General features: G+C 36.8%; 1 protein-coding gene across 13 annotated transcripts in view; it reads left to right on the top strand.

Annotated features, from left to right (window-relative positions):
- The window catches only part of nAChRalpha6 (nicotinic acetylcholine receptor alpha6), a 98,837-nt gene that overhangs the window by 45,670 nt on the left and 30,851 nt on the right, over positions 1 to 22,316 (top strand). For 6 of the 13 annotated variants that reach the window (XR_016323187.1, XM_089727941.1, XM_089727939.1 and 3 more), the window contains exons 2-5: positions 2,016 to 2,155; positions 9,073 to 9,117; positions 9,451 to 9,495; positions 14,022 to 14,131. Coding sequence is in view for 12 of the 13 variants with exons in the window: in XM_089727941.1 (XP_089584067.1) it covers positions 2,016 to 2,155; positions 9,073 to 9,117; positions 9,451 to 9,495; positions 14,022 to 14,131 (340 nt within the window). In the remaining variant the exon portion in view is untranslated. The remainder of the gene's footprint in view (positions 1 to 2,015; positions 2,156 to 9,072; positions 9,118 to 9,450; positions 9,496 to 14,021; positions 14,132 to 22,316) is intronic. The other 7 variants (XM_089727944.1, XM_089727946.1, XM_089727942.1 and 4 more) reach the window with 3 other exon arrangements.

Below are 22,316 nucleotides of genomic sequence, written 5' to 3'. Positions count from 1 at the left end.
GGTATACAATGATTCAGTTTCATAGATTTCGCGCGTAAAATTAAGCTCTCTTAAGTGAATTTCTTAAATTTTTAAATAACTGTGGTGCCAATACGAAGCAGAGCTAATTAGATTGTCCCTGATCTGTATTAAATAGAATGAATGGGTAAGGTTAACGAATTGTGACAGTTTGTAAGTCAAGAGAAAATTTAAATGGGGAAACTGTTAGTACCGAATATATGGTGATCACACTATCTCATAGATTCTATTGGAGGGCTATTAAAAAAAATACGATAAAATAATTATGTTCGGTAACTTGCGACAGCATTTAAAATGCCAAATAATTTTCCTGAAATTCTGTGTTATCTTCTGCACGATGGCAACACCCGCAAAACTCGTTTAGCTTAAGCTGTAAAAGCGCTAATCTCGCCACAGATTAGTGAGGTTACGCGCACCCTTCGAGGGATCCCGATACTATGCCAGATACGACCCTTGGAGTGATTTAGAGGTACCTTTTGTCTGTTTCAATTACACAACTTTAGAAACACAGTTTGTTGAATCTTGATTTGCTGTGGCCATTTCCGAAGTCAAACTTCTTTACGCCCCAATTGCTTTCATTTATATTTTAACCGCTTAAGAACAAGACCAGGATGCGGACCGCACATTGTGCTTATGAAAGAAATAAAGTGAGATATTCTATTGTCGGCTTTTTCTGGAAAAAAAAAATATTTTGAAAAATAATAAACATTACTTACCATTTTTATATTTATTTGAATTGGGTTTTATTGTCGATGATAAATGAATAATAACAATCCGTGCTCTCAGTTTTAAAGACGAAGTTCGTTAGAAATGATTGATGAAGGGAAACGGAACAAATTTCAAATTCAGACGATTGTAAATCGAGAGCAGATGTCCCGAAGTTTCTCGGAGAACCGTTGCCGAAATACATTATTCTGTCAAGCCGTTAGCCCAATAGGAGGGCCGTGATAAAAGATTTAACAATATGGATAGTCACGTAAGGAAGCTTACCTTGGAACTAATAAAAAATATTTATGTCCCACAGTAAACTATTAGGCGAAACTTCGTCTCATAGGACGGGCCGAATTCTTTCTATAAATCACCTGACTTTGTCAGCAGTAACCGAAAAATATATACTTGTCCTTTTTTATCCTAGTAATCTTGTGTTTGACCATCTCATTCTGGCTTCCATACATCAAGTGCTAAGAGTGGTAAGCCCGGAAAATGAGTGTTTATTGTTGGACCGGAGGAGATGTATTTCGGTTTCAATATGAACTTTATTGCTTTGGGTTAAGGCGGGAGGATGGAAAGTATATCCTCGGGTTCAGGTGGTCGGATGACCAGCTTATCTGGCCGTTATTCTTGCGGCAGATGTTCGCAGTTTGCGTGGTCTCTACACAGATTAGTCCGATTTGCCGTGAAAAATTCTGCGAGTTGGAATACAGGAAATTTATGGTGAATTGTAACGGAAAGAAATGGATACCTTTTAACGGACTTTAATAGAAAAAAAAAAGAAATGTTGTCATTTTACTGTAGAACACAAATAAGAGGAATAAGAGGTAGATATGTGAAATGAAACTGATATGTGACTTATAACTTGACAATTGCTTGACGCTGCATCTCGGCTCTACACGTGTGAGTTAGGGACCATTCAATACGTAAGACATGGGACATGGTTTATAAAACCTCAAATATTGCTAAAATTATTAGGTTTTATGAAAACTATTGTTTATTGAACAGACGGGTGACCTAAGTATCAGTGATTACTAGAGTCCTTAGACATCGAAATATGAATATCATCACTACTTTGATACATCTGGTCTAAGTCTAAATTGTATAGTACAACATCTTCGAAGCCGAAATGATCAGAGTGGTGATCAGTTTACCCATTCAGGCATACAGTACACCCTAGCACCTGTATGTAAAATTGGAATCGTTGCTAATCAATGAAATAGTAGTTAAGTGATCATTTTTCGTGTACCTTATAAATTGGACTAATTAGGTTCTTGTTCTACCAGTGTCGGAGCAAGGTCCACACGAAAAACGTCTGCTGAACGCCCTGCTGGCGTCTTACAACACCCTGGAGCGTCCTGTGGCCAATGAGAGCGAGCCCCTAGAGGTACGCTTTGGGCTGACACTGCAACAAATCATAGATGTGGTAAGTGTTCATCTTTTGTGCAGTAGAAATGATGGGGGTTGAGGTGTTCACGTTTGATTGATTTACGGAGGCAATAGTGTGGTTGATAGAAGTGTCATTATTACTAGTAATGAACCAATACACTAATGTGTTTAACATGATGCTTACACTAACTAAGACCACAATCGTTCAAACATCGTTGAGCCTCAAGGACAGACATCAAATTTGTAGTAAAATGTTGATTTTATCTTAAATGGCTTAGATAATTGAGCATTTCTCCAGTTAAATCAATTAAATCAAATATGTATATGAACAAAAACTATAACATTAAAATTTCATGTTTTCAGCGTATTTTTAAATAAGAGAATATTAATATTTTTCACGTTCTCATTTACAAATCTCATCTACAACCTGTGTGTTAAATGTAATGTATTTTGATTAATGGTGTGTACAAATTGATATTATATAATATAAAGATTTTATTTTGATCAGAATACGAAAAGTTGACATACGTGGACTCGAACTCAAAGATTGAGAGAGTCTGTTTTTTGCTTTCAAAATATTTTATCATTAAAGTTATAAAGGTCAACATCATCATGAATTCAAATTTGTAATGGAACTTCCAATTGTTTCTAACGTACCTGCATATGTGTGAACTAGTGTTCGCGCAATTATACTATTTCATCCGATCACAACCACTGACCCATCACGTTTGATAAGTTATGTTTTTAATTTTTTTTTTTTGTAAATAAAAAGAAAAAATCTTTAATAATTTTATCGGTAAAACTAAATTCCATTAATAGCTACCAAATAAAAAAAAAGGAAAATCGGTTGGTAATCAGGTCATAATCAGTTTTGTCTTAATTCTAAACATATATGTCTAGGTTGAAACCCTAAAAACAAATTCATACATACAGGAAGCCGTATTAAATATATTTTTGTTACTGACCTTGTGGATTTGAGCGTTTTAAAGAACCAAGTGATATAATAACATCCAACATGTATTATTCCATATTATATAATTAGAATTAAAGTCGAATATAATTGTTTATTAATAATGATTAATGAAATATTAATTTGTACAACCCATAGTGCCCTTATTCTGACGTAAAACAGAGTTTACTGATGAATCCTGAACTAACTTATGATTAACGGCGTTTTTCATTAAAATTTACGTAGTTTTTAGAAATTTTAAGAATATATTTTTGTATAGTTCTACTTTCGAATTGTGAAAAACAATAATTTGAATTTTTTGAAACCCCTACACCTATTTCCCCCTTAACGTAGTTTTTCTTGTCTAAATCTCGTGGACGAATCCCCATGCGTTGGACTGATCAGGTGAACGACCTTACTGAAACCCCACTTAACGAGTATGTGCGCCGGGCCTCGGTTCGCAAACTATGGAAAGCATCTGTCAAGGCTTTAATAAGCAAGAATTACACATGACCACGACTGCTCTGCCAAGAGCTAGCGATTATGATAATGGAGCCCATTGACATCTACAAAGTAAATTCCGCCGCCCATCGTGAGATATAGTTCTAAGCTCTCAGTATAGTTACAACGGCTGCCTCACTCTTCAAACCGAAACGCATTACTGCTTCACGGCAGAAACAGGTAGGGTGGTGGTACCTACCCGTGCGGACTCACAAAAGGCCCTACCACTAGTTCAAGAGGTCCTACCACCAGTACAAGAGGTCCTATCACCAGTCTGATTTTTATGTCCGGTATAGAGTGATATGCATTTTGGCTCCTTGATTCATGAACTGGCCAGTGGTATCTTGATTTAATTTACATGCAAATAACTCAATAACCAGTGGCTGCGGTGTTAAGTGGCGCAAGTTTTACGATTCGGCAGCACGCGTCTCGGTTTACGAGCTTGAGGTCTCTTTATGACTGACGTTACTCAAACATTGACTGCATACGGTCTGGGATGTGGCATGTTTAATGATGCGGGATGCTGTTATGTTTTGGAACAGTCTTGTCGGTTCAAATTTTTTGGATACAATAGAGTAGAAAGACTATTGACGGCGAAAGACAAATCAAACGTATTTAATGAAGTAATTAGCAACGTTTTATGTTTTACTGGTGGTAGGAAAATTTGTGAGTCCGCACGGGTAGGTACCACCGCCCCGCCTATTTCTGCCGTGAAGCAGTAATGCGTTTCGGTTTGAAGGGCGGGGCAGCCGTTGTGACTATACTGAGACCTTAGAACTATATCTCAAGGTGTGTGGCGCATTTACGTTGTAGATGTCTATGGGCTTCAGTAACCGCTTAACACCAGGTGGGCTGTGAGCTCGTCCACCCATCTAAGCACTAAATAAAAAAAAACTTTCGAGTCAGTATCTTCATTGCTGAATGTCGTGTCTAGTTTGAAGTCTGTTCTCTGACCACACGTTACATTCTTCTCTACTTGCCTCGGCAATCAGTGTTGCAGGCCTAGGCACGTCGGCGATGATGCTATCAGTTTTGACCAACGGGTAAGTGATCGAGAATGTGGTCCTTTTCCATTTACATGGTCTATTACTATCAGCTTTTCGACATTGTTAGGTTTCTGCGAGCAATTTATCCAAAGCAGTTAATTATACGCTGATAGCATATAGTAGACAGGCTAGCTATTGTGGGAAGCTCTTTGAGAATGGACAATTTTGTTCGGCGAGCAATCTACGGAATGCGAGTAAATTTAAGTGTGCACCCTTGACATACTTGTGCGTAAATAATCAGTACATCAGCATAAATAATCATAAACAAAACATATTGTATTTAAATAGAATATATTTTTTTTTACCGGTAGCTATATTTCGCAAAGTCACTTTAGGAGACCAAAAACTTTGTATTAAAAATAAAATCCGGACGTTCAAACGAACATACGATATTTCGTACATACTGCTATTCAATAAATACATCACTAAAAATAAGTAAAATTTTAGGGCTTTCTCTTATCGAAAATTAAATTTATATCCAACATAAAAAAATTAAATTTTTTTTTAATTCGCTACATACAATATCGTCAGTATCGTTATATCGTTATGAACGTCCATTTAAAATAATCGTTCACAAAGATAACTATAAAAAATTGTAAACAATGTATCTCAAAAAAACACAAAACAATTCGAGCCCAAACAACAAATCACTGTGAGGACGGTTAAAGAATGACTTCGGGACCGCTAAAACGTCGAGAGAGGAAAAAAATCGGTAGAGCGATCCAGGGCCGCAGTCGCGGAAATTGAAATGTCCGTGAAAAATCGCGTTCCGGGCGACGCGGACAAAAGTGCCGTTAGCAGAATCGAGACTGATAAAATACGAGTTAATTCAAACGTTTCCAAGTAAGTTCGGAAAATCCGTTTGAAATTTAACGGCGATTCAATGAATAGCGGGCACGTGTCAAGTCAATTATGTTTCAAAGTTGCTTTTGCACGTGTTCAAGAAGATGACGACTTACACAGGAACTCGCTGGCTGTTTTCTTACTCTATTCGTCGTTGAACCGCTCACTCGGCTGATGACTCAGATCGAATCTTACACATCTTTCTTCGGCTACCGAAAAAGAAATACTTAAGCATAATAAATTCCAGAAACAGTTAAAATGGTGATTTTGTTACGCGCTGAGGTTCGGGATAAATAAATTTTCCATCAATATACAATTTAATAACTGTATTAGCACTTAGAATACTTGATAAACACCTTAAAATTCTTAATTCACTTATACCGCTTCGCCTCAGGTGATCCGTTCGCTGTTTAGCTTCGAGTAGTTCCGATTATTAACTGTCTGCGTGCCATCTCTGCAACGCTTTTATAGCCGATACCACATCTCTAGAATTATCGAGAATATTCCTCAAAAGCTGAGTACTGTGTTTCCGCTATCTGACAATAGATGGCGTTGTACTTCTCGAGCGTTCTAAATGCTACTAGATTCTTCGATATTCGTTCGACCATTCGGCGATAGATGGCGTTACTCTTACCGGCGTAACAATATCAATCTAGATTTAGTATTACCTACAATAGTTTTGTCTTTCAAAAATGTATGCATATTTCAATGACGTTTTCTCGTTGGCTGTAACAATTCGTAGTAACAATAACAATGGTGTCCTTTAAGTCACGTCCCCCAGCAGAACTTTTGTTATTCCCTAATATTCAGATCGTGAACGACTTGGATGCGGCTTTGAAAGCAAACTTTGTCCCAGTGAAGTTGAAGCACACAAAGGAGGGTCGAGTCTTGACTATATCCCGTTTAGCGTCCGAGCTCTCCAAACGTTCAAATTTGACAGCATTGTAAACAAGAGCGCTGATCTACAAGATTGAGTGTCAGTGGTTCATAACGATTATGCAGATTGGCCTAAGATATGAGGTCGTTTATGAGGACGTTCACGTACATTTTTCTATTGCCATTGTGTGCATAGGCATAGAACATTCATAAATGTATTTATTAGACTAGGCTATCTTTGCTTTCCGATCTAGAGTTGTAAGAAAATGTTAGTCGTATATCCCCTTAGGGTATGCGACCTCTATCTACGAATGACTAGTAATACATCCCCATCTATCTTCTTGATTATTTATGCCGATAAAATCATGTTAAGTTTTCATAAGTGGCATAATTTTCAATTTTTTATTTATTTATTGCTTAGATGAGTGGACGAGCTCACAGCCCACCTGGTGTTAAGTGGTTACTGGAGCCCATAGACATCTACAACGTAAAATGCGCCACCCACCTTGAGATATAAGTTCTAAGGTCTCAATTATAGTTACAACGGCTGCCCCACCTTTCAAACCGAAACGCATCACTGCTTCACGGCAGAAATAGGCAGGGTGGTGGTACCTACCCGTGCGGACTCACAAGAGGTCCTACCACCAGTAATTACGCAAATTATAATTTTGCGGGTTTCATTTTTATTACACGACTAGCGACCCGCCCTCGCTTCGCTTCGGAAACATTAAAACACACATGAAACCAAAAAAAAAAAAAAAAAAAAAAAAGTAGCCTATGTTCATCAGGCACAATGTCGGCATCTAATGGAAAAAGAATTTTTCAAATCGGTCCAGTAGTTTCGGAGCCTATTCGAAACAAACAAACAAACAAATCTTTCCTCTTTATAATATTAGTATAGATATAGATGTTATTCCTTCACCGTGGAAGTCAATCGTGAACATTAATTTGTTGAGTACGTATTTCATTAGAAAAATTGGTACCCGCCTGCAGGATTCGAACACTTTAAAATATCTCGTTTTGTTGTCTATGAGATCCGGCTTATTCTAAACGCAAGATGGTCTATCAGCTCGGCCGTCCCTCTGCATTTGATGTGGTCGCAATAGTGGATCGATTCGAATAGTTACGTATATTGTAAAAATATATTCAGTCGCCATAAAATGTTTTAAATTATTATAAAAATGTCTCGATCTTTTGCTTGCACTTTAGACGCAACTTGAGTAAGTTTGAAGTCACTCAGACGTACAAGATGGAGCACTATTGGAATGGAAATGTCTACTCGAGTCTTCGCTAACTTTCGCTAATTCATTCTTGAGAGCTTCATTTTATTTACTCTTTTCAAAGTGTGGTTTTTATACATTTAGTAAAGGTTGTTGAATTAGATATTTTTTTTTAAATATTATAATATACTAGGGTCTGGTATATAGATATATAATATTTTATAGGTAGATTATACATCTATCAGAAACCAGATACCAAGAAATTAGCGAAGTACCACGCGAATTACAAAAATTAAAGTAATTAAATTAATTTTGAGGGTGTGTTTAGAGTTACTGCGCTCTCACAGATCATTTGGAAACTCTGGGTCTTCCATGCTTTAAGGAATTGTTTGAAATGAATCTCATCATCTCGTTTTTACCATTGAGCCACTGTGCGTTTATCCACACTGCTTTTCCAAAGATATTTCTTGCCACATACCAAGCAAGGCTTTGGAATGCACTCGCTCCACGATGTTTCCAAAGCGCTATGACATGTCCTTCTTGAGACGAGGCATGCGGAGAGTACTCAGTGGTAGACAGCCCTTTGCATTACTGACGTCCACGGGCGACGGTATCTACTCACATCAGTATGCTCGTCTATCTATAAGGGCAATAAGAAGGAAAAAAGGGCGCTCAGCTGGCCCATAAGCTTGTTCAAAAATGTCGATACAATAAATAAAAAGTTAAGTGCATAAGCAGAGGAGAAGCTTCACAGCGATCAATCTTGTATGATTTTCAGTACCTATATCAATAAATATTGTCCAACAGGGAACGTATACAAATTTTGTCATTACATTATTATACCATAGGTTAACACAATTAAAATTGAAACATAAGAATATGACAAAATTTCAAAGATTTATCGTAATAATTATTTTACAAATGCGTATAAAATCTTGAAAACGCCTCGTATAAATGTGTCTTTAATTATCGCTCGGTCCGGATAACAAGAAGGTAGAATAATTAAAGTAAGTCAGAAGGCGCGAAACGTATTTGGTTTTTCCATTAACTCGACAATAGAATACGACCCGGCTCGTAAAAAGGTAATAGGATTAAGAGGCATCGGAGACGATGTCTGCAACCGTAATTGTATATCGATCTAAGCGCTTACAAAATGTTTCGTTGATTTATTTTGTTTCTTTATTATTTGTAAATCGAGGCAGCTTATATTGTGTTTGTTTTCACACCGCTCAATCTTATCGGGCTAAAATTAATTGTTCCGAGTAAGGATTCATCAAGCAAACTCTGTCGTTCATTGGCTATAATAACTGTTTAACTGCTTCGACCGTACGATACTCTGTCACAAAGAGGATTATCCGAGACTAAAGATATCGCGGACGGATTAAATCGTGTCTGCGCCTCAGAGCTAATGCAGCAGCACACAAGCGTGTGTCTAGTCCTCGCAATTCATTGTTGATTTTATAAATATTTTTTCGTCCTTCCTTTCTTGCGTCGCCGCGCGTTCGTTTAACAAAATAAGGATGAGAAAAATCAAATCCTGACCACGAACGTCTGGCTAAACTTGGTAAGTTGTAGGAGCTGGGCCGGGCCCTTCGCCGTCCCGCCCCCCGCAATCGACACGGTAACTGTCGGCATTGTTAGCACTATTTTTTGATCGCACCTATGAAATTATCGAATTTGAAAGCACGGGTTTCAGGAGGCGGGCGGGTCGAGGGTGCCTCCGCGGCAGAGCTGTCGCATGGAGTCTCGGTGTTGCGTTGTTGTACGATGATAGTCTGTATCGGCGAGGGGCGAGCTGCCCGCGCGGGGACCTCGCCCCTCGCTCACCCCTCTGTGGTTTAGATCATCATACTGACTGCGCCCTTTCTGTTTTTGTTGACATCGTCTAACCCGGTAGGACGAGAAGAATCAACTACTTATAACCAATATATGGCTGTCATTGGTAAGTGTGACTAAACAGCGAAACTAAAATAACACTAAAAGTTCCTTCCTTTATGTTTCGACTCTGTTTCTCTACTTTCTTATTTGTTCTGTTTTTGACGTTACATTCTGTTTTCGAACTCTTTTGTCTCTTTTGTTTTAGTTTCTATCTTCTTATCTGTAATTTTTGTAATAAACGCATAGCGTTGGGAAATATGCGGCAGTGTTTGCATCGGTGTTGGGTGCCTTAAGAGAAGCTAGATCTCTGGTCGGTAATTGCATCTGTTACAAGAAAACGCTTCAAAGTCATCTTCATTGAAATCTCCACATGAACGCATTTACAGTCGAGTAGATGACTGTCTGTTTGTACACAAACACCATAGTAAATAACTGTCGCTTAGTTCGCGATGAGTATGCTAACAATGTGTTCTAACGAATGACGTATAACAATTAATAAAATGATAAGAATAATTAATGCCAATTACACAGCATAAAGTGCAAATGCATTTGTAAATATTTGATTAAAGATTTCACGCACGAGAGAGTTAAATGTTGATCGAAATTGTTATCGGTTGTAACGCACTGTATATGATTGGTATATACTTGTACACTGTATATAATAAGATGATTGTGCACCACCCGACGCTGTTATGGTTTTGTTTATGCTGTGTCCGAGAATATAGGTGTTTTCATTCTCTGCATGGCCCTGGAATGCGATGGTAAATTATTTGATTACAAAAAATTTAATGAGTTAAACTTCACAGAAAACTTTATGCTAGATTGCCTGCAAACTAATAAAATATAAAAGTCAAAACTTTAATTATTCTTTTTTTAAATATTGAAAGTATAAATTTTTGTATTTTTAATATAATATTATCTCGTTTACATTTTTTGTGCGGTCCACACGAAGCACAGCCCAATTTTTTTTTTTTTTTTGTTATAATCACGTAAATAGTCCCGTTCAATTGAGTTTTATTTAGTAAATTGTATATTTTAAAACCGAAGTAGTTTTTCGTATTTGTTTTTAGTATTTTATTTGACATTTTTGTTATTTTATTTCAATTATATTAAAAAAGAAAACTTAATAAATAAGAAAGCTTAGTGTACATACTTATAAAAAAAAAAAAAAAAAAAAAAAAACTGAGAGTATGTTATCTAAGTTTATTTAAACAGTTAATTCTTTTAGCATTTACCAATATGGCAGCTTTATCTTACCCAAAAAGTAGTTCCCCCGAGAACCCTCAAAAGAGATACGGAAATTTAAATAAATGTTTGACAATTCCCTGCAAGAAAATTCTAGAAACTAGATATTATTTATAGGTGGTTATGTATTGTGCATAATGGCATAAGAAATGGTAACAGTTGGCATGTTTATTTAAGCATGATACGTGTGCATGTTCGTATTTGTCGTAATGCAGTTGTGTTTGTTTGTCGTTGTATAGTTTTAGTGTTAAACAATTTATGTTGTGTACAATAAACTGGGTATAGTAAAATACATATGTATTTATCAGCTAGCTTCAAATTTCGATACGAATGTCATGAACATTTTATTACGCGGTAACATACCTTTAAAATCAGTTACAAAACACCTAAGATGTCTAGTTTATTGTAAGTAGAGTAACATTTTTTAGTGAAGTACCTAGCGCTTAAGCTGAAGTATTTCAATATTTGTTGATTTCTCTTGAAATTGAAAAGTTTTTAAAAGTAACGACATTGAAGTAATGTTTGTATTGTAAACAACAAGGCTGAATTATTACATATATTTATTGTAGAGTTTTTAATTCAATTATTTTTTGGAAGTCCACATTTTGCTGTCAATCAAGTAACACAATTTCATCAATCATGTCTAAAATTTTACATTCAATAAAATAATTTTTTTTCTCCGAAATATTTGCTGCGAGATGCGAAGGTATTTTTTTAATAAAGGAAGCCATGCTATTAGCATTTTTTGAACCAATAAAAGCCGATTGCTATGTTAAACAAAAATAATAAAGGCGCATCTATGTTTTTAATAACTTTGGCGTGAATTCACTTAACTGTTTTGAAATATTCATAAATTAAAACAAAATTTATTATATTAATAATGATGTCATCTTGCTGGATAGTAAGATAACTAAAAAGGAACAATGTATATTTTTGTCATGAACTTAAAAACATTTAAATTAGGCCTGTAGCATAGGTATAGCGAACCTATTTCGAAGAGGCCATGTTTTCACAGATTACTTCGGTGTAAGTTTTGCGCGCTGTCATCACATACGTAAATTGCAACCACGCTTTAAGTTTCAATAGAATTCAATAAAAGGATGGACCGTTCTAACATCCTATTTGTAGTGAAGACAGTGTAACGTTCATAATAGCAAAGTTGTACGTTTAACTTTCGCAATATTACCGGGATAGGGGTACTAAGTTCGCGCTTCGTGAAGTTCAGGGTTGCCAGACTAAAAAAATTCAAGTCAATTGTGAGATTTTGAAACGACACTTGCAAATGGTATATAAGTTTGTTTTTAAATTTGGCTCGGTAGGTTATGAAGTCTCAATTTATTAGGAATAACTTCAAAGTGGCAAATAAGATTGTTTCGAAACAATAAATATGTTATTATATGTTTATCGTCTGGGCTGGCAACATGCTCTTTTATAACACAATTTAGATTATGTAAGAGTATTTTTTTCCTTTTGTAATGAAAATAATATTTATGAGTAATAAATAATTGGCAAAATATGAATTTCTCATAATGCTTTGAAACACAAACTGCTTCACCGGTGTGTTTGTGACCCGTTCGTGTCATGAGTGAGTCCTAAGTGAACGCTGTCAACGAGTGCTCACGGTTGGCGACCTGTTGGAAGTGGCATAGCTCCACGACTAATTTAACATGTAAAAACCGCCTATTCCAATCGTATACTCGTAAAGTACTGGACACAAATACCAATTATAATTATTACTATACCGTGTCGAGGCCTTGCCAGCATAAAAATTGATTAAGCTAAATTTTCGGCTCTGGCAACCCTTCTCGTACAAACCTCGGTTATCGTGCAAGCTGCGTACATGAACGTTATTGTATTCGCCCTGTGTTTCCAGTAACCATATTGAAAGTTGTACATACAGTAGGTACTACTCACTACAAATGAATCATATTCATATCTAGTCGCAATGCACATTAATAGTCTCTTTCACGCGTGTAGTTTGTACTAATGAGAGAAAGAGACAATCATACTTTAATAGTAATGACTATCTTATTGTGATTTTGAATAGTGAATCATGAAACTATTGAATTGAATGATGGTATTTTGAATTTGGAATTATTTTGTTAGTTGAACGATTTCAATTAATGGCTACGAGGGGATTTTTTTCTTTAGTTTCAATGGAATAATGTCAAAGGCCAAAATGTCATTTTTCCGCGAGCATTGAAATTAAATAATGTTTATTTTCATTGTGATATTTATGTAAATGAACTTTCAATATGGTGGCACATCTCTTTTTTCAGTACAAGCTTAGTGTTAATCACTTGATCGAAAAGCTTATCTTACAAGAAACGATTGTGTCATAATTTCTAATTTATTTACGACGTAATGGGATGCCTTTTGTACAACAAATACCTCTTATTGAATTACAAAATTTCTCTAAGTCCCGCATAATTAGGGCAACATCCCAAACTAAATGTCAAAGTTCAATAAGCCCTATTTATAAGCATTCCAAGGATTTTTTTAATACACTTGAGTAACAGTATTGTTTTTTAACCGACTTCAAAAAAGGAGGAGGCTCTCAATTCGACTGTATATTTTTTTATTTATGTTTCTTACCTCATAACTTTTGACTGGGTGAATCAATTTTGATGATTCTTCTTTTATTAGAAAGCTGATACTTCCCGTGTGGTCCCATTTCAATTTAGTGCAGTTCTGATAATGATATCCATGAGAAAACCATATAATTCTTAAATTTGCATTAAGTACGTGCGCGACAAATAGATCAATAACTCAATATCACGCCAACTGATTTCGATGTTTTTTTTTTAGTGTATATTAATTTGTTTTGGAATATATATTTTTTTCTATTTGAAGTCGGTTTTTGTTAAAGCATGTCTGTTTACAATTATTTCCAGACGTTGTTGATAGAAGAAGTATGTTAATATTTTACAAAAGGCATACCCGTGGAATATAGTTGTATCTAAGCACATCAATTTTAAATTATAGTATAAACGATGTAGCTGCTTACGATTGGGTGTTATATTACCTTTAATATGAAACACGAGCACTGTTTTATTACCAAATATCACATATAACAATTCAATTCTCTTTGATTTATTACAAATATGCTGTGTAAAAATTACCTGTTTTGATAAAATTATTGTTGAAAATACGCAATCGTTGTAATTTTATTTACAAGTTGCAATATGTTGAAATGACAGCCAAAATATAAAGTGTATGAACAAATAATTGTGGATTTAAGTTTTTTCTCTGTTGCTGGAAGAGAAATCGAAGAGTAGTGAATTTCATTCACTTTCTATCCCATCCCATGTTTTTCCTATGTGATAATCACACTGAATGTGACAGGAATGGAATGACTACAACCTAAGGTGGAACGAGAGCGAGTACGGAGGCGTCAAGGACTTAAGGATAACACCGAACAAACTTTGGAAACCAGACGTTCTTATGTACAACAGGTATGTTTCAACTGGGATGGTAAGTGACAAAGCTATGGGATAGGATGGCTGGGATGGATTGGTTTGGTCAAGTTGAAGGAAGTTTGGGTTTCAGGATGAGATTGGAATGGATTGATTTTACTTGTTTGGTAAGGCTTGTCATCTATTGGGATGAGGTGATTGCGAAGGGAATGATTCTAATATGGAAATATGTATAATGCATAACAAAAAGTGTGCCACGTTTAACGGCCCAAGTTAGAATTCTGGATGGCAAAAATATATACGATACCACATTTATTTAAGACGAATTAAATATCTTTCATTTCATGAGGATACCTATGTCGATCGAGAATTAAATCCGTAGCTCATAGTCATCATACAAACTAACGACCCGAAAGTATGGATTTTGGACACTTTGGATTACGCTTCTTACGTTTTTTTTATTGCTTTTGTAAGCAGACGAGCATACAGCCCACCTGATGGTAAGTGGTTACCATCGCTCATGGACGTCAGCAATGCCAGGGGCAGAGCCAAGCCGCTGCCTACAAGGCCTGCTGGGAAATGGATGGTAAATGATTGCTGGTAACATTTTTTTGCTATAGTTGAGAGAAATCAGAAACCTAAAATACTGCAATGTGGTGGTTGGAAGAAAGTACGTTTTGTTTGAAAGTATGCCTGTAGAAAAACTGTAAAAACTTTGAGATGAGTTAGTTTTAGAATGAGTTTCGAATAAAGTGGAATTTATTTAGTGACATGTCACAAATATTAGTGGGGATCCTAATTCGTTGGGAGGATTGAAATCTCAGTGGTTACAATTGACCTTGAGATTATCTACTTGCTGTTCGTTACTAGAATGGAGTTGATAAATGAGCATTAACTTCGTGGGAGGCATATCGTGATCCGGCACGGGCTTATCATCATAGTTATTTAAGTGACAAGGCAATTACATGGGAATGTTTCGGTAGGGCTGAGTGACTTTCAATTCTTCGACAGCAACATCAGAATTCTTTTTATGTTCCGAACAAATCGTTTTGTGTTTGGCCACGATTCTTACAATTCCGAGAATTCTATCTATATTTATTTAACAGCCTATTGTTGCGGAGGGGAATTGCGCAATTTAACGTTAATTAGGAAGTCCGGAGGGATTTCTTTTTCATCACTAGGCTTGGGTGTCGTTTCTTTGATGTAAATTTTGTGAATGTGTAATGTGAGACGTCAAATTGTTTTCATGTAATTCGTTCTTGTTAATTCAACATCAGTATTCTGCAATATTGTTTATATTTAATTTGTGACAACGTTATTATGTTACTAAGTGATAGGTCAGTATGTATTATTTAGTATATAACGGTCAGTAATGATGTTGTCTTAGAAATTATTATTTATTTGCCTTCACCGACAGAAGGGATTGGCATAATTACACTAGTCGTCATTTCATTGACAGTGTTAATTAATGAATACGGATTTTTTATTAACAGAATCAAACGCGTTACCTCAGGAGTCTAAAGCTAACAAAACATCAGATTCGTCTCGTAAACTTCTGTTGATGTTCCAAGTCATTAAAACGTCATCGGCGACAACGGTCGACACCCGTCAGCACTGATTTGAATAAACGCCCGGAGTTTAGGCATCGTTAGAATGTCATTATCCGAGCGTAGCGCGGGGCACCGATGTCTGATCGGCGGAATGTAATCTCAACATTTACAGTTTTTATTTTACTTTAACTGGCATTTTGTCTGGTCTACCTGCTCTTATCTGAGCCAAAAACATTCATTAGTTAATTGAAAGCAATAGACTGTAATAAGTAAAGAGCTTTAACGTTGTTTTAGTACAATTAAAGTCAAATGAAATTGCCAGAATCTAATTATTTAGTCGGCTGAGTGTAGAGTACGTGTGACGACCGACACGATCTATCAGATTAGGCAGATTAGGCCGTCATGGTCGAAGTTGCCTTAGGAAGCTGCTCTGATAGACCGTATAACTTAAATTTCCTCTTATGAAAGAAATTAAAATATCAATTGCATTAAAATCGTGTTCCTACACAGAGCACGTATACATCATTATTTGACAAAAGCAGAGAAGCATTCGACTCACCTTAGGCCAAGCTACCGCTTGTGGACATATATATAGTTAGCAATGGAGGTCTTTATTTATGGAAAGGATGGCCTGAAGCTGTTTGCTTGTCGTGGAAAAAAGAACAAATGAAAAACTCGCATGATTTCCTTGAAGGGCTGCGTTTTATTGAAATATTAAATGTGCCCACATCTCTGTTATGTACATAAGTGTCAACATCATTACTCGTACGGGCGTTCTTATCGTTGTGGAATTGAACGCAATCTTCCCCGGAAAGAAAATATATACTTTTATGATCCAAAACTTGGTTGTGTCGTCGAATAAAACGTGTTTTTTCTTCTGGGCGAAGACGTTATTGGCGGTGCTTGGTACTTGAGCGCAGATTTTTATTTTCATTGGTAAAGTTCATGGCATACATTACGGCGGGCGTGCTTCGACTGAATGTAGCTGTAACGGAATTCCTGTTCATTGTATTTTAGGGAAAATGCGGTTACTGAGAAATCTGAGGTATATAAGAACTTAATTTTTTTCGAATTCTAGCACCAAAGAAAAAAGAACGCAGTTCAGACTAAAAGTCCCTCAGAAAAATAGATATCGGTAATGCGTATTGTGCTGTTTCCGCCGCCTTAAAACAAGATAATTTGATTTATTTATTTTATACTTCATTGCACACCGTTCTCAGGAAAGATGATATAAATTAAATGGTACTAGAGGTCCCGCACTAGTTGAAATTCGACTATAATTAATTGGAATTGTAAGTTTGTACACTATTATGGTTGTATTCTATACTTCTATAATCACAGATTTCGCCAAGGCTACTCTATAAAAAAATATTAACAAAGACAAACAATATTTAATCTACTCTCAATTCGACCACAGACGTCAAGAACAAAAGTTTGACAATAAATTTAATAGTATGCATGCGTGTGTGCGTCAAATACATGGTATGTAGTGTGTGTAATGTTTTCTTTATTGATTTAATGTATCTTTTATGCATTATTTTTAAAAAATATTAGCATTGTGCACTTCTTCTCTATATTCTCTATAAGTGTGGAAAATTTCATACTCCTCCGTCCGCGCAATTTTCGTAAAAAGAGATACAAAGTTTTTGCTTCACGTATTAATATATAGATAGATAAACAAAAGTCATGTTTTCTGATACATGAGTTTTTTAAAGCAATTTAAAATCAGAATAAACACGATTATATAGGTGTACCACAAAGCGGATAAAAATATTGTAATTGTAATGATTTTTTTTGGAATAGTAAATATTTAAAAGCAATGACAAATATAGTTAATTCACTTAGTAGGGATACATTAATTACCTATTTTATTGTCTGTTTTATTTATAATAATAACGACTGGAAGATGTATAAAATTAGTGGAATAGAGAGAGTAATATAATATATAATAAACAGGTTATTTTCAGAATGTTATGCGGTTTATTTACTTAATTTATAAAAAATAATTTGTAGGTTGAGCTAGATCATGCGAAGTAAATATATGTTTAAAAGTATTCAGTGTATTCAGCGAGGAGACAGGGAATATGAACTTTTTTTTTACTAATTAATTATTTTTTTAATTACTTTTATTTATTATAATTTTTTTTTAATTTTTTTTTTGGATGTTAGCTCGTCCACCCATCTAAGCATAAACCTGGTATTAAGTGGTTACTGGAGCCCATAGACATCTACTACGTAAATGCGCCACCCATCTTAAGATATAAGTTCTAAGGTCTCAGTATAGTTACAATGGCTGCCCCACCCTTCAAAACGAAACGCATTACTGCTTCACGGCAGAAATAGGCGGGGTGGTGGTACCTACCCGTACGGACTCACAAGAGGTCCTACCACCTGTGGCTGTGAGCTCGTCTACCCACATAAGTAATAAAAAAAATTAAAAAAAAAAACGGAATTCATAAAAAAATATACTTTGATGTTATCATAATGTTCGTAAGAATTTACGTAGCAGAACCAGGTATATTTCATGAGACATGTTGTTTATCGTGATTTCGTTTCACAGCATCGCTTGGCAGTGGCCCAAGCCTCGTCATATCGCGGAGTGGCTGTTCACGTATCGCGGAGCATCGATGTTTGGTGCTCTTGTTCATGCGCTTTCGAAAGTATCTCTTCCATACTGATGCAGTTCATTAACTTGTTCTCTTCTCACTTCTCAGTAAGGAGCTTGAGATTCGATACTTTGCGCGTACTTGTGATCTTTCATAACTTTAATAAGGTGAGCGAATAAGACCTTGAGATGATGATGATCTTGAGAGCCATGGGTAACATGACATATTATAATTTGCGTAATTACTGGTGGTAGGACCTCTTGTGAGTCTGCGCGGGTGGGTACCACAACCCTGCCTATTTCTGCCGTGAAGCAGTAATGCGTTTCGGTTTGAAGGGTGGGGCAGCCGTTGGAACTATACATGAGACCTTAGAACTTATATCTCAAGGTGGGTGGCGCATTTACGTTGTGGATGTCTCTGGGCTCCAGTAACCACTTAACACCAGGTGGGCTGTGAGCTCGTCCACCCACCTAAGCAATAAAAAAAATCCTTCTTCAAACCAGGCTTGTGGAGAGTATTTCACGGTAGACAGCAGCTTGGTTCTGCCCCTGTCTTTGCTGAAGTCCATGGGCCACCGTAACCACTCACCATCAGGTAGGGCGTATGCTCGTCTGCCTACACGGGCAATAAAAAAAAACTAATCTTACGCAGTTATCATAGCCACAGAACTAATGCTCCTGATCAACTTGATGTGAGATACAAGTGTCAATTACATTCATAATACGTCTATGCTACCATTCAAAAAACGATGAATTGCCGAGTCGTACAGCGAGTAGGATATGTAATACGCCGTAAAATATGACCTGTCACTAGTACTAAGGGATTCTGAATTAAGCGGTTTGGTAGGAATAGAAAGAGAAAAATTAAGAACGGGTGCCTGATAAAAAAAAGTCAGGAATCACTCGAGGAGACGAGAATCGGAATGGCCTGACAGGTTACCATTAATATTCCCTGAAGTTTTTTTCCTAGGAGCTACATTTTGAACTAATACTGCAAAATATCTTTTTCCACTTCAGTAGCATTACTTTATTACATTTATGTAATTGTGCAAGTTGGTTAGTAAAATAGCCAAATTGAAGTGCATCTATACACATATATAAATCTACAGTGGTTTTTAGGTGTGTTCCGGTATAACTACTGAACCATGCATCCGATTGACTTGAAACTTGGTATCCATGTAGAAAATACATGTACTTAATGAATAGGCTAATATTTTGGACTCCCTAATAATAATGACAATAAATAATAATGTTAATTTTAAATGCCCAGCGAAGCGGTCGCGTACGGTTTGTTAGTTTATAAGATTTTCTGGGATTTCAAAAATAAAGAGCTTCATGTAAAAGCACAAAAAAACAATCACTAGTTTTTTTTCTGTATTCGCATGAATTGCATTAAATTTTATTAAAGTTCCGATCCACACCAAAACTTACTCTTAACACGCTAAACAGACACGACTAAACAAAACCCACCGAAGGCATTTTCCATCGCACACAAAAAACAATCGGTGTGGATTCGAAAACCGCGTCCAAAACAAAACCGTAATTCCCTTAGCACGAATATTGATAGCTTTCACACCCTTCAATCCGTTGTTTGACTTCGCCCGACGGAGTGACAAGTCGTAATGCGGCTTCGTTGGCCGTCTGCCAGTCCTGTAGTCACAGAGGCGGCCGGTCATGAATACTATATCGCAACAATACTTTGGTCCCAAAGTATTCTCAGAGAGCCGATTTCGGGCTGTTTCGGGGCTATTTTATTTGGTGCCGAAATAAAAAGTGTGAATGGATGTGATTCCGAGTGATTTTTTTAGTGATTTTATTCGGTTTGGGCGTAGGAGGAAATTATTTAATGAGTGAAATGGTTTATGTTGGGGAGCGAGGTGAATTATTTAGAAGCGCCTATAGAGTGATTTTTCTTTAAAAAAGCGACGTTGTTTATGTCAATCAGATCTTTTCCTCATACAATTAATTGGGCATAATTAGGCATTGTAAATTATCAAGATTGTTAATGATAATTTGCTGAAAATATCAATTTGTTCTGATAGAATTCTATTTGAATTAATGTAATGCCAAATATAAAATTATTTACCTCGGTAGCCACTTAGTTATGCTCCCATCTCTGGGCCGGGGCTCCCAAATACCAGCTTCTTCTATGTGACTCCATACAGAGGAGGGCCGTTCGGATTGTCGATAATCCCATTCTCTCGGATCGTTTGGAGCCTCTGGGTCTGCGGAGGGACTTCGGTTCCCTCTGTATTTTGTACCGTATGTTCCATGGGGAGTGCTCTGAGGAATTGTTCGAGATGATATCAGCATCTCGTTTTTACCATCGCACCGCCCGCTACCGGAGTAGAGTTCATCCATACTACCTGGAGCCACTGCGGTCATCCACAGTGCGTTTCCAGAGATCTTTTTTGCCACGTACCATCCGGCAATGGAATGAGCTCCCCTCCACGGTGTTTCCTGAGCGCTATGACATGTCCTTCTTCAAACGAGGCTTATGGAGAGTATTAAGCGGTAGGCAGCGGCTTGGCTCTGCCCCTGGCATTGCTGAAGTCCATGGGCGACGGTAACCACTCACCATCAGGTGGGCCGTATGCCCGTCTGCCTACAAAGGCAATAAAAAAAAAAAAAAGTAAATTCTAGGGCCTGATTCCGTGCTGTGTTCTGTATTCATACTTCTCTTTATCGCATTATTTCAGTTCATTATTGGATTTTGATTTTATTGTAAATATCCACAGATGTTTAGGAATCGTTTATTAGGTAATTCTTAGTTTATATAACGTTAATGTAACTTGGTGTATAACGATACGGTTCAAATATTCTTCTATGGAAATTTTCTGAGGTCATAAAATAAAACGCCTCATGTGTATACATCGTATGGAGCGGTACGGCTATGTCGGTGTTCAAATGCCCCAGGCAAGAGGTGTGCTGTGTATAAATTATGTATCTAGTGACATGATATGAAAAATACATATATTACATATGTAATTCGTGAATGACTTCCACAATCAAGGATTAAAGTTTTGTAATAAAATTTAACGCAAAATCTTTTTAAATACTTAGAGGAAGTCTGAAAGTGGCACCTGTGACAGAGAAGTTGAGACGAAACGACTATGAGGTTATTGAGAGAGATTTAACTATGATAGTGGAAGGCTTTAGAGGAAAAGGTAGACTTAAGAAGAAATGGATGGATTGCGTGAAAGACGATATGTGTAAGAGGGGAGTGAGCGAAGAAATGGTATGTGATAGAGGAGTATGGAAGGAGAAAACATGTTGCACCGACCCCAGGTGACTGGGAGAAGGGCAGGAAAATGGTAATGATTTTTAAATACTGGTCGTAAGCCAGTAATGACAGGCTAGCACAGGTGGGTACCACGAGACTGCCTATTTTTGCCACGAAGCAGTTACAAGTGCCCGCTTAATGTTTCTTCAGAAGTTCTACAGTACGATTGAGACTCACATATATCAAACTGGGTGGCGGCATTCACGTTGTGATATTCATGAGCGCCAGTGATCACTAAATATCAGTAGCGATGTGAGCATACGGCCCACCGAATGGTGAGTGGTTTCCGTCGTCGATGGACGCCAACAATGCCAGGGTCGCAGTCAAGTCGCTGCCTACTGCTAAATGGTCTCCGTATACCTCGTTTGAAGAGAGACATATCATAGCTATCGGAGAAGGATCCCCATTAATTCAAAGGACTCCCAAGTAATGCTTCAAGAACTTCATGTTGTGATGTCGATGGTATCCAGTAACTACTTAACATCAAGTAGCGCTCACCCACGCCTTGCCTACATATTAACAAAAAATGTGTCAATGAAAGTGATTGTATCAGCGCGGGTTTAATAGAAACAGCGTACCAATTTCAGAACTTTGGACAGTTCGAACTTAAATCCAAGAATAATTTCTTTGTAAATTGGTTAAATCTTTATTTCATACCATTGCTGTATTGTTCTAGAGTGTTCTAACATCGGATTTAACCGGTACAAAGCGGCTTACTCCAGTTTCTGTTGACTCAAAAGCCACCGAACGTCCCAGGCGGACATTTTTCGGACGGATCTTTAGACA

Source organism: Bombyx mandarina, chromosome 05, assembly GCF_030267445.1.
Source record: "Bombyx mandarina strain Sakado chromosome 05, ASM3026744v2".
In the NCBI taxonomy this organism is placed as follows: domain Eukaryota; kingdom Metazoa; phylum Arthropoda; class Insecta; order Lepidoptera; family Bombycidae; genus Bombyx; species Bombyx mandarina.
Note: the sequence above shows the minus strand (reverse complement) of the source record. Positions and strands in the feature narration are given on the sequence as shown.